We start from the raw sequence: 18,928 nt of genomic DNA, 5'->3' as shown, positions 1-18,928 counted from the left end.
CACAGAATTGGAAAAAACTACTTTAAAGTTCATATGGAACCAAAAAAGAGCCCGCATAGCCAAGTCAATCCTAAGCCAAAAGAACAAAGCTGGAGGCATCATGCTACCTGACTTCAAACTATACTACAAGGCTACAGTAACCAAAACAGCATGGTACTGGTACCACAACAGAGACATAGATCAATGGAACAGAACAGAGCCCTCAGAAATGATGCCGCATATCTACAACTATCTGATCTTTGACAAACCTGATAAAAACAAGAAATGGGGAAAGGATTCCCTATTTAATAAATGGTGCTGGGAAAACTGGCTAGCCATATGTAGAAAGCTGAAACTGGATCCCTTCCTTACACCTTATACAAAAATTAATTCAAGATGGATTAAAGACTTAAATGTTAGACCTAAAACCATTAAAATCCTACAAGAAAACCTAGGCAATACCATTCAGGACATAGGCGTGGGCAAGGACTTCATGTCTAAAACACCAAAAGCAATGGCAACAAAAGCCAAAATTGACAAATGGGATCTAATTAAACTAAAGAGCTTCTGCACAGCAAAAGAAACTACCATCAGAGTGAACAGGCAACCTACAGAATGGGAGAAAATTTTTGCAACCTACTCATCTGACAAAGGGCTAATATCCAGAATCTACAATGAACTCAAACAAATTTACAAGAAAAAAACAAACAACCCCATCAAAAAGTGGGCAAAGGACATGAATAGACACTTCTCAGAAGAAGACATTTATGCAGCCAAAAAACACTGAAGAAATGCTCATCATCACTGGCCATCAGAGAAATGCAAAACAAAACCACAATGAGATACCATCTCACACCAGTTAGAATGGCCATCATTAAAAAATCAGGAAACAACAGGTGCTGGAGATGATGTGGAGAAATAGGAACACTATTACACTGTTGGTGGGACTGTAAACTAGTTCAACCATTGTGGAAGTCAGTGTGGCGATTCCTCAGGGATCTACAACTAGAAATACCATTTGACCCAGCCATCCCATTACTGGGTATATACCCAAAGGACTATAAATCATGCTGCTATAAAGACACATGCACACGTATGTTTATTGCGGCACTATTCACAATAGCAAAGAGTTGGAACCAACCCAAATGTCCAACAACGATAGACTGGATTAAGAAAATGTGGCACATATACACCATGGAATGCTATGCAGCCATAAATGATGAGTTCATGTCCTTTGTAGGGACATGGATGAAACTGGAAAACATCATTCTCAGTAAACTATCGCAAGGACAAAAAACCAAACACCGCATGTTCTCACTCATAGGTGGGAATTGAACAATGAGAACTCATGGACACAGGAAGGGGAACATCACACTCCGGGGAGTGTTGTGGGGTGGGGGGAGGGGGGAGGGACAGCATTAGGAGATATACCTAACGCTAAATGACGAGTTAATGGGTGCAGCAAATCAACATGGCACATGGATACATATGTAACAAACCTGCACATTGTGCACATGTACCCTAAAACCTAAAGTATAATAATAAAAAATAAAAATAAAAAAATAAAATAAAAAAATTAAAAAAAGAAAACCTACATTTCACACCAACATTATAAAAGTTGGGTTATAAATAATCTCAAGAGTAACCACTAAATTTACTTTTTTTAAATGACAAATTGAATAAATTATATGTGTCTTTTGACCTGATAAAAAAAAATAAAAAAAATAACGCAGTTACTCTGCAGAACAGTTTGGCAGTCTCTCAAAAAATTAAACAGAATTACTTGCGATCCACCAGTTCCACTTCTAGGTATATACTCGAGAGAAGTGAAAAATTTATGTTCACACAAAAACTTGTATATGAATGTTCATAACAGCATTATTCATGCTAGTCAAAAAGTGAAACCAACCCAAATGTCCATCGGTTGAATGTATAAACAAAACGTGGTACAATGGAATAGTATTCAGCCATACAATGAAGGAAGTACTGACATATGCCACATTAGGCTAAGTGAAAGAAGTCAGAAACAAAAGGCCACCATTATACGATTCAATTCATATGAAAAGTCCAGAATAGGCAAATGCATAAAGACAGAAAGTAGATTAGTGGTTGCAAGAGACTGGGGGGTGACTATAACAGGTACTTCTTTTTGGAAAAGATTCCAGAATTAAATAGTGGTAATGATTTTACAACCTTGTGAATATACTAAAAACCACTGAATTATATCCTTTAAAAGTGAATTTTATAGTATGTAAATTATCTCAATAAAAAAGACAGTATCAGCTGGGCGCAGTGGCTCACGCCTGTAATCCCAGGACTATGGGAGGCCAAGGCGGGCGGATCACGAGGTCAGGAGATCGAGACCATCCTGGCTAACATGGTGGAACCCCGTCTCTACTAAAAATTAAAAAAATTAGGCATTGTGGCACGCACCTGTAGTCCCAGCTACTCAGGAGGCTGAGGCAAGAAAATCGCTTCAACCCGGGAGGTGGAAGTTGCAGTGAGCCGAGATCGCACCACTGCATTCCAGCCTGGACGACAGAGGAAGACTCTGTCTCAAAAAAAAAAAAAAAAATCTATAAAACCATTTGATGGTTGGATAAGAAAAGTATGAGATACCAGAATGAATGAAACAGAATGCAGTGGAATATTTAGAATATATGAAACATTTTCTATTGAAAATAAAACTGACAATTCATATAGTAGCTGAAAGATACACAACCTTTTTCGTGTTTGGCAACTAAAAAAAAAGTTCACTGAACCAAAGCCATAGCTAAATAATGAAGAATAAGTCAAAAACCATGAACACATGCTGTTCTAATTTTTTTACTGTGGTACTATCAGTTACTATACACTGAAATTCATTTAGTAGAATAAAAAAGCTATAGAAGCTATCAATATTAATGAAATACCCAAAAGCAAATTCATTGCTTGAAGAAATTTATATGATCTTTCTCTATTGCACTTCTAATAGTTTCCAGCTTTAACAAATTGCATAGCTCTAGACCTACAGCCATTTCTGTTGTAGTTATGTGGAAAGTTGCCAAAAATATTTCCTGCTAAAACAGCTTTATCCTTTGTCATTTTACTGCTAAGATGCATACAATCATTTGTATAATAAATTCGTGAAAATAAAAGATGTGTGTATATATATATATATATACATATATTTGAAATGTCACTGTTCCTTAGGTTAAATAAGTTATCGTGACTCACAATTGAAGTGTGAAGAAGAAAACCCCTAAATCCCTTTATGTTTGCTTGCTTCCAGCTGACAGTCAGGAATAGAGATCATAACAGGAGAAAAAGAGGGTCTGTACATACTTCATCAATTGTAAAACCCTAGCAAAAACAGCCAGCCACAAATTCCAGAGCTCTCCCAGTTCATATAACATCAATGTTATTTAAGTGAGATACTATTCGGGTTGGTGAAGCTTAAAACTTCTCCAAAAGTTTTGGCTCACAAAACTTCTCCAAAAGTGGTGGCTCATGTCTGTAATCCCAGCACTTAGCAGGGCCGAGGCAGGTGGGCCACTTGAGGTCAGGAGTTCAAGACCAGCCTGGCCAACATGGTGAAACCCCATCTCTACTAAAAATACAAAAATTAGCTGGGCGTGGTGGCGCACGCCTGTAGTCCCAGCCACTTAGGAGGCTGAGGCAGGAGAATCGCTTGAACCCAGGAGGTGAAGGTTGCAGTGAGCCAAGATTGGCTCACTGCACTCCAGCCTGGATGACACAGTGAGACTGTCTCAAAAAAACCAAATTACTCAAAAAACCTCAATAATTATTGTGTTTGATAACACTCGGCTTAAAGGGTCTATCTACAAACAATAATATAAGTTTATAGCATCACTCTACTTAGCTGGATATTTTGAAATAGCTGAATTGTCAACTGCTTTGATATTTAGTTGAGGGGAAAATGGGTAAATTTCTACCTATAAATAAAAATGACATTAAAATGTTAAAGTGTATATGTATATCTATATATATATATATCTATATAGTTTTATTTCTTTTTTTTTTCTTTTTTTTTTTTTTTTGAGACAGAGTCTCGCTCTGTCGCCCAGGCTGGAGTGCAGTGGCGCAATCTCGGCTCACTGCAAGCTCCGCCTCCCGGGTTCACGCCATTCTCCTGCCTCAGCCTCTCCGAGTAGCTGAGACTACAGGCACCTGCCACCACGCCTGGCTAATTTTTTTTGTATTTTTAGTAGAGACACGGTTTCACTGTGGTCTCGATCTCCTGACCTCGTGATCCGCCCACCTCGGCCTCCCAAAATGCTGGGATTACAAGCGTGAGCCACCACGCCCAGCCAGTTTTATTTCTTTGAGACAGAGTTTCGCTCTTGTTGCCCAGGCGGAGTGCAATGGCACGATCTCGACTCACTGCAACCTCCACCTCCCAGGTTCAAGCGATTCTCCTGCCTCAGCCTCCTGAGTAGCTGGGGTTACAGGCATGTGCCACCAGGCCTGGCTAATTTTGTATTTTTAGTAGAGATGGGGTTTCTCCATGTTGGTCAGGCTGGTCTCGAACTCCTGACCTGAGGTGATCCATCCGCTTCGGCCTCGCAAAGGGCTGGGAGTACAGGTGTGAGCCACCACGCCCAGCCTATATAGTTTTATTGAAGCATACTTTATACATCCCAAAATTCATGTTTGTAACTATAGACATATCTTGGACATATTGCAAGTTCACTTCCAGACCACTGCAATAAAGCAAATATCAAAATAAAGCAAGTCACACAAATTTTTCGGTTTCCCATGACATATAAAAGTTACTTTGCCCAGATCCACCAGAGGAATCACTATATATGGGGCCTACGGCCTTACTAAATGTATTTCTGAAATAATAGGACTTCCAAGTCAAAATGACTCCTGGATCTGTGGGCTGCAGAATGGCTGTTGTGTTAGCAGGTATGGAAACATTAATCTCCTTGTACATCTCCATCAGAGCTCTTGGGTGACTAGGTACATTGCCAATGAGCAGTAATATTTTAAAAAGAATCATGTCTGAGCAGTAGGTCTCAACAGTGGGCCTAAAATAGTGTTTAAACCATGCTATAAACAGATGTGCTGTCATCCAGGCTTTGTTGTTCCATTTATACAGCACAGGCAGAGAAGATTTAGCATAATTCTTAAAGGCCCTAGGATTTTTGGAATGGTAAGTAAGCACTGGCTTCAACTTAAAGTCACCAGCTGCATTAGCCCCTAAGAAGAGAGTCAGCTTGTCCTTTGAAGCTCTGAAGCCAGGAACAACTTCTCCTCTCTAGCTATGAAAGTCTTAGTTGGCATCTTCTTCCAATAGAAGGCTGTTTCATCTACTTTGGAAATCTGTTGTTTCTCAACATGAGCAAAGCAGAAAAAAGAAAAAGAGGAAAAAAAATTTAAAGAAAATCTTTTATTATATCTACTTTCATGGTATAAATATAACTCTAAATCAAAAAGGAAATTATAAACAAATTAGAAAATATTTTGAGCCAAGGGAGGTGGCTCACACCTGTAATCCCAGCATTTTGGGAGGCTGAGGAGGGAGGATGCTTGAGGCCAGGAGTTTTAGGCCAGGAGTTCAAGACCAGTCTGGGCAACATGTTAAAGAAAATATTTTGAACTAAATTATGTAAAAAATGTTGCTATAGTATGCAGTTAAAATTGTGTTGAGAGAAGTTTCTAGATTTAACTGGGTATATCAGAAGAAAGACTGAAAATTACGGAGTTAAGTACCTATGTGAGAAGACACAGGAAATTAAAATAAAATAAACTCAAATTAAGTTGAAGGAAGGCAATAAAGAGCAGAAATGAATGAACCAGAAACTAAATAGTAGAAAAAAACCAACAAAGCCAGAGCCAAGTTCTTGGCAAAAACAAGTAAGACTGGCAAATCCCTAAAGAATTTGATCAAGAAAAATAAAACTAGCCAATCTTAGGAATTAAAAAGTGGGGCCAGGTGCAGTAGCTCATGCCTGTAATCTCAGCACTTTGGGAGGCTGAGGCGGGCTGATCATCTGAAGTTGGGAGTTTGAGACCAACCTGACCAATATGGAGAAACCCCATCTCAACTGAAAATACAAAATTAGCTGAGTGTGGTGGCGCATGCCTGTAATCCCAGCTACTCAGGAGGCTGAGGCAGGAGAATCACTTGAACCTGGGAGATGGAGGTTGCAGTGAGCCGAGATCGCGCCATTGCACTCCAGCCTGGGCAACAAGAGCAAAACTCCCTCTCAAAAAAAAAAAGGAATTAAAAATTGGGTATTACAACTAATTCTGCAAATACTAATATGGTAATAAAAGGATTTTATGAATACTTCATGTCAATACATTTGAAAATTTTGATGAAATAAATTTTTAGAAAAATACAACTTATCAAAAACTAACATAAGAAGAAACAAAAAATTTCAATAGTTATGATATGCGTAGAAATTGAATTTGTAATTAAACTATTAAAGAAATGAAATTTGTAACTCAAAGTCTTCTCACAAAGAAAACTGAAGAATCAGATGGCTTTAATAACAAATTTACTAATCATTTAGGGCAGAAATAATTCTAATTTTATACAAATTATTCCACATAATAAACAAACAGGGACCACTCTTTAACTCATTTATAAATCCAGGGCCAGGCGTGCGTTGGCTCACACCTGTAATCCCAGCACTTTGGGAGGCTGAGGTGGTCAGATCGCTTGAGCCCAGGAGGTGGAGGTTGCAGTGGGCCAAGATTGCACCACTGCACTCCAGCCTGGGCATGAGAGCAAGACCCTGTCTTCTTTTTCTTTTTTCCTGGTTTTTTTTTTTTTTTTTGAGACAGAGTCTCACTCTGTAGCCCAAGCTGGAGTGCAGTGGTGTGATCTCGGCTCACTGCAACCTTCATCTCTAGGACTCAAGTGATTCTCCTGCCTCAGCCTCCCAAGTAGCTGGGACTATAGGCGCACCCCACCACACCTGGTTAATTTTTTTGTATTTTTAGTAGAGACGGGGTTTCACCATGCTGCCTTGGGTGGTCTCGAACTCCTGAGCTCAGGCGATCCACCCACCTTGGCCTCCCAAAGTGCTGGGATTACAGGCGTGAGCCACTGCGCCCGGACTTTTTTTTTTTTTTAATGAGACACAGTCTCACTCTGTCACCCAGGCTGGAGTGTAATGGCACTATCTTGGCTCACTGCAACCTCTGCCTCCTGAGTTCAAGCAATTCTCCTGCCTCAGCCTCTTGAATAGCTTTAGAGTCTTTTTTTTTTTTTTTTTTTTGAGACAGAGTCTCGCTCTGTCGCCCAGGCTGGAGTGCAGTGGCGCAATCTCGGCCCACTGCAAGCTCCGCCTCCCGAGTTCACGCCATTCTCCTGCCTCAGCCTCTCCGAGTAGCTGGGACTACAGGCGCCTGCCACCACGCCCGGCTAATTTTTTTTTTGTATTTTTAGTAGAGACGGGGTTTCACCGTGGTCTCGATCTCCTGACCTCGTGATCCGCCCGCCTCGGCCTCCCAAAGTGCTGGGATTACAAGCGTAAGCCATAGAGTCTGTCTTAAAAAGAAAAAAAAAGCCAGGCGCGCTGGCTCAAGCCTGTAATCCCAGCACTTTGGGAGGCCGAGGCGGGCGGATCACGAGGTCAGGAGATCCAGACCATCCTGGCTAACACTGTGAAACCTCGTCTCTACTAAAAATACAAAAAATTAGCCAGGCGTGGTGGTGGGCGCCTGCAGTCTCAGCTACTTGGGAGGCTGAGGCAGGAGAATGGCATAAACTCGGGAGGCAGAGTTTGCAGTGAGCTGAGATCACGCCACTGCACTCCCACCTGGGCGACAGGGCAAGACTCTCTCAAAAAAAAAAAAAAAAAAAAATTCCATAAATAAAAAGTACAGATCAAAAACATAAAGAAAGGGAGGAAATGAACATAATTAATAAATAAGAATACAAATGAACAACAATAGTGGTTACCTTTAGGTAGGAAGGGAGGTTGTAATGGGAAAGGGCAGTCAGGTAGGCGTCTGTGGGTTGATAATGTTCTGTTTCTTGATCTCGGTAGTTTTCAAGCATTTACTTTGTAATAAATCATTAAGATGCACATTTTTGTCTCATACACTTTGCTGCATGTGTAGTAGAACTCATAATAAAAAGTTTACAAGGCTGGGCGCAGTGGCTTATGCCTGTAATCCCAGCACTTTGGCAGGCTGAGGCGGGCGGATCACAAGGTCAGGAGATCGAGACCATACTAGCTAACAAGGTGAAACCTCGTCTCTACTAAAAATACAAAAAAATTAGCAGGGCGTGGTGGCGCGCGCCTGTAGTCTCGGCTACTTGGGAGGCTGAGGCAGAAGAATCGCTTGAACCCTGGAGGCGGAGGTTGCAGTGAGCCAAGATTCTGCCGCTGCACTCCAGCTTGGGCGAGAGCAAAACTCTGTCTAAAAAAAAAAAAAGTTTACAGTACTCACTTTTATCCTCAGGACATATGTTTTAAGACTCCCAGTGGATATCTGAAACCACAAATGGTACCAAACCCTACATACACCATGGTTTTTCCTCTAAATATATGCCCATGATAGAATTTAATTTATAATTTAGGCAGAGTAAGAGACTAATAACAATAACTAATAATAAAATAGAACAATTATAACAATATGTCAATCTTGCATTTGGGGTCACTATTAAGTAAAATAAAGGTTACCTGAACACAAGCGCTATGATACCATGACAGTCGATCTGATAACTGAGTTGGCTACTAAGTGACTAATGGGCAGGTAGCACAGACAATGTTGAATATGCTGGGCAAGGGGATGAGTCATGTACTAGCCTGGATGGAGGGGGATGGTGTAAGATTTCATCAAGCTACTCAGAACGGCATGCAACTTAAAACTTATGAATTGTTTATTTCTGGAATTTTCCATGTAATATTTTCAGACAGAGGCTGACTGTGGGTAACTGAAACCATGGAATGCAAAACCGTAGATATGGGTGAACCGCTGTCTTTAAATTTATGGAACCAGTGTCACTTAATGAGAGTATTTGTTGACCCTCTTTCTTGGACTTAAGTACTTTTCTTAACCATATCCTTACTTACTCTAACAGGCTTACAACATCCTTTTCTTGGAAATTATCTTTTAGCGATTAATCTCTTTACTGTTAGCTCTTTAGCTTCCAAGCTCTATTAACACCCTTTCACTGGAATCAAGAGCTATAATTACTTTCTGTAGTAAGGGCATCTATTCTTGAATTGTCTATACTTCCTAACATGGGGCATTGTTTGTAGAACCCCAATTTTTTTTTGAGATGGGGTTTCACTCTGTCACCCAAGGCTTCAGTGCATGGCGTGATTGCAGCTCACTGCAATCTCGACCTCCTGGACTCAAGCAATCTTCTCCCCTTGGTCTCCCAAGTAGCTGAGACAACAGGAAGCATCACCACACTCAGATAATTTTTGTATTTTTTGCAGAGATGAGGTCTCACCACATTGCCCAGCCGCTAGTCCCAAACTCCTGGGCTCAAGTAATCCTCCCACCTCGGCCTCCCAAAGTGTTGAGATTATAGGCATGAGCCACAGTGCCCAGCCCAAACCCCAAATTTAATTTTGTGTTATAACACACAAAGATTAAGCAATAATTTGTATAACTGCAAAGTGTACAATATAAAGACAAAGCAAGTATATAGACTCATCGGGGACTAAATAAGCATCAGCCAGATTTTCTGGGAATTTCCACATCTGCTTCCTGTCATTGATTATTTTAATCTGTTTGTCTTCAGTTTTTGTCTACCCAACCCTAGTTCAAAACCCAGGCATCTGTCTAGAAAAAGCTTTCACAGTAACAGGAAATTTTATTTAGTGATATGAAATATGAATAATCTTTTATTAAGATCAACCCATTATTTTCTACAACTATACTAAAAGAACAGCTAAGTGAACACAGTTCAAATTATATTTTGATAGTAATTACAAAGCATATAGCTAACTATTGCTCCTATCTACCTTCCTTTTTTTTTTTTTTTTTGAGACAGAGTCTTTCTCTGTCCCCCAGGCTGGAGTGCAGTGGCGCGATCTCGGCTCACTGCAAGCTCCGCCTCCCGGGTTCACGCCATTCTCCTGCCTCAGCCTCTCCGAGTAGCTGGGACTACAGGCGCCCGCCACCATGCCCGGCTAATTTTTGTATTTTAAGTAGAGACGGGGTTTCACCATGGTCTCGATCTCCTGACCTCGTGATCTGCCCGCCTCGGCCTCCCAAAGTGCTGGGATTACAGGCTTGAGCCACCGCGCCCGGCTGCTCCTATCTACCTTTCTAAATGCCTAAATGTTTCAACGTCCCCTTTAAGGTGAATAATAAGCATCAAAATATAGCAGATTAAAACAGTTCTGCACCAAATTATGGTGACCCAGACTTTGGTCTACAAACTGTCATCAATTTGATAAACTTAAATAAAGGTAGTATTTTTATCATAAAATTTCTCACTTTTGGAACATGAGGATTAAATTCCACAGCTCTATGAATTGCTTCCACAGCATTAATTTCTGCTGTGCTTAATCCTCTTCTAGAGGCTGTTTCTGGAGAGAATCTACAAGAAAACCACAAAATGAAAAAATAAATACACTAAAAAAAGGAAAAAAAGTATGAATTTAGATAATAATACAGCCCCTTGAATCAAAGAAGTTTCTGGAGATGGCCAAAAACAAAGCCAGAGAACTACCAAAAAAAAAAAAAAAAATTAAAACTGGCTGGGCGCAGTGGCTCATGCTTGTAATCCCAGCACTTTGGGAGGCTGAGATAGGTGGATTACCTGAGGTCAGGAGTTTGAGACCAGCCTGACCAACATGGAGAAACCCCGTCTCTACTAAAAATACAAAATTAGCTGGGCGTGGTGGTGTATGCCTGTAGTCCCAGCTACATGGGAGGCTGAGGCAGGAGAATCATTTGAACCCGGGAGGCAGAGGTTGCAGTGAGCCAAGATTGTGCCATTGCACTCCAGCCTGGGCAACAAGAGTGAAACTCTGTCTCAAAAAAAAAAAAAGTATAGTCTTGTGGGTTCAACATATAAAAAAGCATCATAAGAAATGAAAGTCTTCAAACTTAGGTAAAGAAGGCCTTCAGGAGAAGTCCATGAAGGTATACTTTAGGAAAGGTAATAAAGTAATAAATGCTACACAGTGATATCCAGAGAATCTCATGAAATAGCAGTACATTCTTACCAAATTCTTATTTGAGAGGACACAAATGGAAAATTCCATTCTAATTCATATCAAAGCATAAAAATCTAAGGTGAAAGAAAATGGCCACCATTTGGTTGGTTTCTGAGTATCTTATCTGCACAATAAAGAGAATTCACTAAGAGTAGCCAAAAATACAAGAAAAGCAGAAGAACTCAGAATTATACTCTAAGAAGAGATAACATAAGCCTATTTCCCTACTACACACTTTATCATCATCATCAGTTACTATTTTGTGTGTGTACTTTCTTTCTAGATATTGCTTTAGGCACTTACCACACCTACAACCCTCCTGCAATATTAGTCTCATTTTACAGATGAAAGAGAGACTCAAAATGATTAACTTGCCTACAGTCCTATAGCTAGAATGTGGTAGAGTTTAAATTTGAGCTCAGGTTAGCTCTAAAAACTTTGCTCTTTCCACTACACACAGCAAGAAGTCTAAGAGCCCAAGAAGATCCAGGGCTATTCAGAAGGAAGTAGAGTGGAAAACAGCATTGTTTAAAGTCAGTAGAGGACAAGTATAATATTGAGTTTAGCAGTCTTTCTAAATCATTGTAGTTTTTATAACACGTACTTTTCTGAAACAGTCCTTGTCTTCAACAGTGCTGCTGTGTAACAGATTGCTGCTGACTTTGGAAGGCTTATATCTGTAACGATAATTTTCAGTTTAGGTAGGAATTACAAAAAAGGTATTGAGACAATTTTTTAATAAGAATAATTCACGGCCGGGCGCAGTGGCTCACGCCTATAATCCCAGCACTTAGGGAGGCCGAGGCGGGTGGATCATGAGGTCAGGAGTTCAAGACCAGCCTGACCAAAATGGAAAAACCCCGTCTCTACTAAAAATACAAAAATTAGTCAGGTGTGGTGGTGCATGCCTGTAATCCCAGCTACTCAGGAGGCTGAGGCAGAAGAATCACTTGAACCTAGGAGGCAGAGGTTGCAGTGAGCCAAGATCGCACCATTGCACTCCAGCCTGGGCAACAAGAGTGAAACTGTCTCCAAAAAAAACAAAAGAAAGAATAATTCACAGTGCAATGCAAATTCAATAGTTATATAGGAAGAACCTGGACATAATGTTGAAAAATCTATAATATAGTAGGAAAAACCCGTATATGAAGTTGAAAAAGCTGAATCTGAATCTTTATCTTATTATTTACCAGCTAAGCATCTTTGAGCTAGTAGCAACTTGTTTGACCTCAGTTTTCACCTCTCAAAATAATGATATTTTCTGACCAAGATGAAATTATGTCTATGAAAGCCCTCTGCACAACGGTGAAATGCGCTCAACAAATATCTATAATAACCTGCTTATGGACGGGTGCGGTGGCTCATGCCTGTAATCCCAGCACTTTGGGAGGCTGAGGTGGGTGGATCATGAGGTCAGGAGTTCAAGACCAACCTGGCCAACATAGTGAAACCCTATCTCTACTAAACATATAAAAAATTAGCCGGGCGTGGTGGCAGGTGCCTGTAATCCCAGCTACTCAGGAGGCTGAGGCAGGAGAATCACTTGAACCTGGAAGGCAGAGGTTGCAGTGAGCCGAGATTGTGCCAGTGCACTCCAGCCTGGGTGACAGTACAAGACTCTGTAAAAAAAAAAATATATATAACAATAAAAAAAAAAACCTGCTTATAGTAAGTTCAGGGAGAAAGGCATGGTATAATTAGAACTATGTAAAACCTTCACCTATTCATAGAGAAAAACTAGTATTAGAAAAAAATTAAAATATTTAACAGTAGTTAAATCCAGGTTGATTCAACCAAGGTGATATTTTTCTTCTTCCTAGATTTTTTTTTCTTAAATTATTATTTTTTAGAAAATAAAAATTTCATCTGGAACTGTAGGTAAATTAATTATATCATCATTCTTAAAAGAATGTCCAAAATAATGCTATCAGAAAATGTTTTTGATGCCAGAATCATACTAGCAAATGGAGAACTAAGGAAGTAAATTTGCTTTCAACTTCCTCTAGATTCTGGAATGGTAAAAACTGGGACTCATGAAAATAACTGAAAATACTGAAGCATATCAACTTAGATATGCTTTATTAATTTTAGTTTTATTTTACTTTTAATGAATCAGGTCCTATTCCAATTTCTTATATTCAGTCCCTAAGCTTGCTCATCGTAAGTATTATAAGCAGGCCATGTATCCAGTAAGTTACATATGGAAAGAATTTCTCACAAATTTCTCCATGAGCCTACACTATTCTGAAGCATTGCTTAAGAATTCCAGATGTTTAAAAGAAATAAACTTCTCTTTCCAAGTATAACACATTTCAAACTTCCCAAGTCATGGGGATTCCCAAGCGAATGGGTAGGAACCTATAACAGGACAAATGTGAATAAACGACTTTTTCTTTTCTTTTTTTTGAGATAGGGTCTCACTCTGTCACCCAGGCTGGAATACAGTGGTGCAATCTTGGCTCACTGCAACCTCTAACTCCCAGGCTCAAGCGATCCTCATACCTCAGCCTCCCGAGCAGCTGGGACTACAGGCACATGCCACCACACCCAGTTAAATTTTTAAAATATTTTTTATAGAAATGGGTGTTCACCGTGTTGCTCAAGCTGGTCTTCAACCTCTGAGCTCAAGCAATCCACCCGCTTCAGCTTCCCAAAGTGTTGGAATTACAGGCATGAGCCACTGTGTCCAGCCTTCAATGTGACTTACATGTGTTCTCTTATAGTGAAAGATACGACCAGAAGCATAGTAACCCCAAATTTTCAGCTTGAGGTTAAAAGCTGATGCCTCTCTCAGGATGAGAAGGGAGGCTTTATGTCTTTAAAATTCTCCAAACTTCATATGTGGTAAACTGGTATTGTTATAATAATAAAAATAACCGCCAGGCGCGGTGGCTCACGCCTGTAATCCCAGCACTTTGGGAGGCCGAGACAGGTGGATCACGAGATCAGGAGATTGAGACCATCCTGGCCAACATAGTGAAACCCCACCTCTGCTAAAAAAAATACAAAAAAATTAGCCAGACATGGTGGCAGGCACCTGTAGACCCAGCTACTCGGGAGGCTGAGGCAGGAGAATGGCGTGAACCTGGGAAGTGGAGCTTGCAGTGAGCCGAGATTGTACCACTGCACTCCCGCCCAGGCGACAGAGCGAGACTCTGTCTCAAAAAAAATAATAAAAATAAAAATAACCAATATATATTGAATTGTTACCATGGGAAGACTAATCAACAAAGAAATCAAACACCTGGATTTGCCTTTTACTGGCTGGGAGACCTTACCCCAATACTTTAACCTTCTTAAACTCCAGTTCCCTTATTCAGTAATTGGAGACAGTAAAAATACTCGTCCCACCAATCATAAGACCATTATAATGATCATATTATCATTGAACTTTGTAACTAAAAAGCATCGTAAAAATGTTATTCTGAATTGCTCTTATAGTATATACTGCTCAGCAACTTCTCTGTTAGGCTTGCTTGACACTCCAAAACAAATGAGGTACCCCTACTATGTGCACAGCACCCATACTTCTCCAATTATCTCACCAAACACGCTGTCTTCAATGTAACTGCTGCTCATTTGTCTGTATGCTCCACTAAACTGTAAATCCTATGAGGGCTCCCCATCTTTTTTTGTGTGTGTGAGACAGGGTCTCCCTCTGTCGCCTAGGCTGGACTACAGTGGTGCAATCACAGCTCACTACAGCCTGAACCTCCCAGGCTCAAGTGATCCTCCCACCTTAGCCTCCCAAGTAGCTGGGACTACAGGTACACACCACCATACCCAGCTAATTTTTTTTAAAAAATTTTTTGTAGAGACAGGGTCTTGCCATGTTGCCCATGCTGGTTTCCAACTCCTGGGCTCAAGTGATCCTCCCACGTCAGTCTCCAAAACAAAATGCTGGGATTACAGGTGTCAGACACTATGCCCAGCCTCCCGTGTTGTCTTGTTCACTATCATACTCTGAATGACTCACTCATATTAGAAACAAGCACTCAATAAACAAGTAAATCTTGACAGAAGAAAAGTTCTTCCTTGCAGACTTTTGCTAATAAAAGTCCTCATAAGGAAGATACTTAATAGCAACCTCTGCATGTTAAATACTGACTGGTAAGAACAGAAAGAGAAAATTAAATACTAGAATATAACCATATTTATAATTACATTATTGGAAAAGAATAACCATGCTATCAACTAAGGAAATATGACTCACCATCATATTTTGCTAGGACTGCCTGAACATCTGCATAGGCCTGTAATTCTAAAAGTGATTCTAAGAGATTTTCATGGATGTTCAGCATGGTAAGAGGAGGAAATTCTTTCATCAACTGTATATTAAAAGGAAAAGAAAGATTAAAATCATAACAAAGGAACTCAATAGAGCTGAGCCAAATTCATTAAAGTGGAAATTCTTGTTTCTTAACATAGCTGTGAAGAAGACCTAACCCTTAAGAAAGGTACGTATATTAAATAAATACCTTGTTCTAAAAACTACCAATTAAAATACAATGATTCTGCATTAAAATAACTGGCAACTTAACTAAATTTTTAGTTTCTGGAGGAATAAATGTAATAGTCCCATCATCAATTTACTTACGTCTCTCATTATTTTTACTGCTTCTCTTATTCTTCCTAATTTTCTTGCACACATTGCCAATCTTCTTTTAACATATACCAGTACATTGGTATCTCTCCCTATTTAGAAAAACGAAAAAATGATACAACTATCACTTTTGTATTGTGGGCTGCTATTTCATTAACATATCCATTAATTTTATTTGCTTCCCTTGGAAGATTCAATTAAAATTAAATTGTGTCAGAATGGAAGAGTATTAATGATGGCTACATTTGGATGATAAATATTGCACAGGAGTGTTCTCTATTTTTGTGCATGTTTTAAGTTTTCTGTGTTAAAACTTAAAATACACATTTAATTATTTTTGCCTCTAATAGTAACCTAAGTACAGTATATATAATTCGTGTATGATTGACAAGTTTATTTTAACATTAGCAAAAAAGAAATACATACATTATAGGAAGATACAACATTAACCTAGTATTTAAGTTTGTGCATAAATGATCTATTATTCTGATACTCTCTATTGTTTTAATTGAAAAACAAAAAATGTCCGAAACAAAATTTCCATGGCTAATGTAAACTTTTCTCAACAGTGAGTAGTTGACAAACTATAAAACCACTTCTAGAAAGAGCTAATAAATATTTCTGTAACTATCTCATAATCGTATTTGAGATTATTCAAAGACAAATGGCATGACATTTTTAAAGATGTAGTTTCATTAGTTCCAGGCTACAAAAGTATATATTCCCACAGATGTGTGTTATAAAAAATGTGCATTAATGAAACATACCATATATATCTGTATTTAGCTTAGGGAGAAAAAATTCTCCAAATTTTAATTTACACATAAAAAAAGATTTAGAACTTAGCTGCCAGTAGATAATGCATTATATAAACATATTTCAATTTATTACCCACTATTTGCCAAAATCATGAAACTAAAACCCTCTGGCCATAAGAATAGCAGGAAGCAGCATCATTGCTGATTCTAACATCTTTAGTAAAAAAAAATCTCAATCATAACTGGTAGAGCATATCTAAGAACAGAAAGGACTTCTGTTGCTATGCTCATCTGATCTCAAGCATATCATGGAGAAAAATCAACCAAAGAAAGAATCAATGCCAAGTATGAGGTTGGATTTTGGGCTAAGAATCAGATGGTGTGAAAGGCGCCACTCCCTAGCACTATATGCAGATACACAGTCTGAAGAGCAAACCAAATAATGTACCTTTACTGTTGCTTAGAGTAAGGGTGAGGATAAAGATAACAGCTGCTTATCATCACTAGAAGGCTCTCCTGAATGCTGAAAGTTTTTGAGTTATGTTTTTGCAATGACCAGCCCAATTCTCACATGAAATAAATTACTGTTAAGTCTCAGAGCAGCACATCTTCTCTCAGTAACCTGAGCAGATCTATTCCCTTCCACAAGCATTCTCTGGCTAATACACATTTCTGTCTTGCTGGCTTGTAGGTATTGTGAATAGATTAGTTATTTCCAGTGAAAATTAACTAACCTGTAAATATTAAGTTTTGTATTATTGTTGTTTTGTGTTAAGACACAAGCAAATTACAGATGCTAAAAGACAGTAACAACCAGTTCAAACTTGCTTACTCAGTTGAGCTTCATGCTGAGGACTTTGGTGCTGGCACTGCTGTGACTGCCTATAAATTGTTTCTCCTGCCTTGAGTGCCTGTTTAAATAACCTTTCAGCATCTACAATAGTTGTTGCTTCTTCCTCAGCCAGTAGAACATATGCAGTGGCACAGCTATGAAGAAAGCAAGAAGGCAATTTTAAATAAAACGATAAAGCAAGTGTTTTCTCTTGGTTATGTCCCTTTGCTCTATGTCATATTTCCTTACCTACACTTTTCCATCTTTAGAAAAAAAAAAACCTTCATTCAATATTTTACCTTAATAAGGGCACATTGGTATATTCTTTATGTCTGATTTCACAATTCTTCCACTTTCTTATCTTTCCCTTCTCTTTATTTTGTTTTTAAAAAAAAAAAAAATTTTTTTAAACTTCTATCTCATTCTCTGACCCATTGTCCTGTGTTTTCTTTTTGTGAAAGGGGGGAGAAAATAAAATTTATGAAGAATTATCTGAATTGTATACCCTCTACTGGTCATACCTGCTTTTTTTTTTTTGAGATGGAATTTTGCTTTTGTCCCCCAGGCTGGAGTGCAATGGCCCAATCTCGGCTCACTGAAACCTCTGCCTCCTGGGTTCAAGCAATTCTCCTGCCTCAGCCTCCTGAGTAGCTGGGATTACAGGCGTGCAGCACCACGCCCGGCTAATTTTTGTATTTTTAGTAGAGATGGGGTTTCAACATGTTGGCCAGGCTGGTCTAGAACTCCTGATCTCAGGTGATCCACCTGCCTCAGCTTTCCAAAGTGCTGGGATTACAGGTGTGAGCCACCACGCCCGGTTGGTCATAGCTGCTTTTAGTCGCTATATACTTTATGACATCCATTTCATGGGGCAGGTATGGGGAGGGTGAAGATTGGGAAGATAGTCCCTTGGCCAACCAGGCACCTTTAACATTTGACTCAGAAACATATTCCAGGACTAGACATTTTCCCCAAATCTGAGTACTCCCCTCTGCATGCTGTCCCACCCACACATGGACTTATCCACAATATTATGCAGTATAACTTCCCTTGTTTTGAATTCAGGTCCTTCCTCCTACACTCCTATTCTCACTCCTCACAACTGCTTGTGCCAAGTTTTCTTTTCTTCACCCCACTAAAACACAGAGGCTTTTCTTTGTATCCTTTAAGTCAACACCTGGCTAATAAACTAATTCTTGTTTTGGGGCCACAAAGAGAAACAAAATGTTGTTATTCCATTCCCAGAAATAACAAATCCATCTCTTCTAAAGACAATGTCCTAGTTGTGATTATCTAAGCCTGCACTGTCCAGTATTCTAGGCATTAGCCACATGTGGTTACTGAGCACTTGAAATGTGATGGGTCTGAATTGAGATGTGATGCAAGTGTAAAAATGCACAATGAATTTTGAAGACTTAGAAGAATGTAAAGTTCCTCATTAACAGATTTTAGAAAAGTACTGACTATATGTTAAAATATTTTAATATTTTGGGCCGGGCGCGGTGGCTCATGCCTATAATCCCAGCACTTTGGGAGGCCAAGGCAGGCGGATCACGAGGTCAGGAGATCGAGACCACGGTGAAACCCCGTCTCCACTGAAAAAAATACA

At 39.4% G+C, this 18,928-nt stretch overlaps 1 protein-coding gene across 9 annotated transcripts in view; it reads right to left on the bottom strand.

Annotated features, from left to right (window-relative positions):
• ST7L (suppression of tumorigenicity 7 like) overlaps window positions 1–18,928 on the bottom strand; it is a 103,629-nt gene that overhangs the window by 50,274 nt on the left and 34,427 nt on the right. For all 9 annotated transcript variants that reach the window (XM_003267987.4, XM_003267989.4, XM_030824830.1 and 6 more), the window contains 5 exons: window positions 17,320–17,474; window positions 15,724–15,821; window positions 15,340–15,454; window positions 11,731–11,803; window positions 10,402–10,504 (listed from right to left, as the gene is read on the bottom strand). In XM_003267987.4, the coding sequence (XP_003268035.1) occupies window positions 10,402–10,504; window positions 11,731–11,803; window positions 15,340–15,454; window positions 15,724–15,821; window positions 17,320–17,474 (544 nt within the window). The remainder of the gene's footprint in view (window positions 1–10,401; window positions 10,505–11,730; window positions 11,804–15,339; window positions 15,455–15,723; window positions 15,822–17,319; window positions 17,475–18,928) is intronic.

Source organism: Nomascus leucogenys, chromosome 12, assembly GCF_006542625.1.
Source record: "Nomascus leucogenys isolate Asia chromosome 12, Asia_NLE_v1, whole genome shotgun sequence".
Classification (NCBI taxonomy): Eukaryota; Metazoa; Chordata; class Mammalia; order Primates; family Hylobatidae; genus Nomascus; species Nomascus leucogenys.
This window is presented reverse-complemented; position numbering and strand designations above follow the sequence as displayed.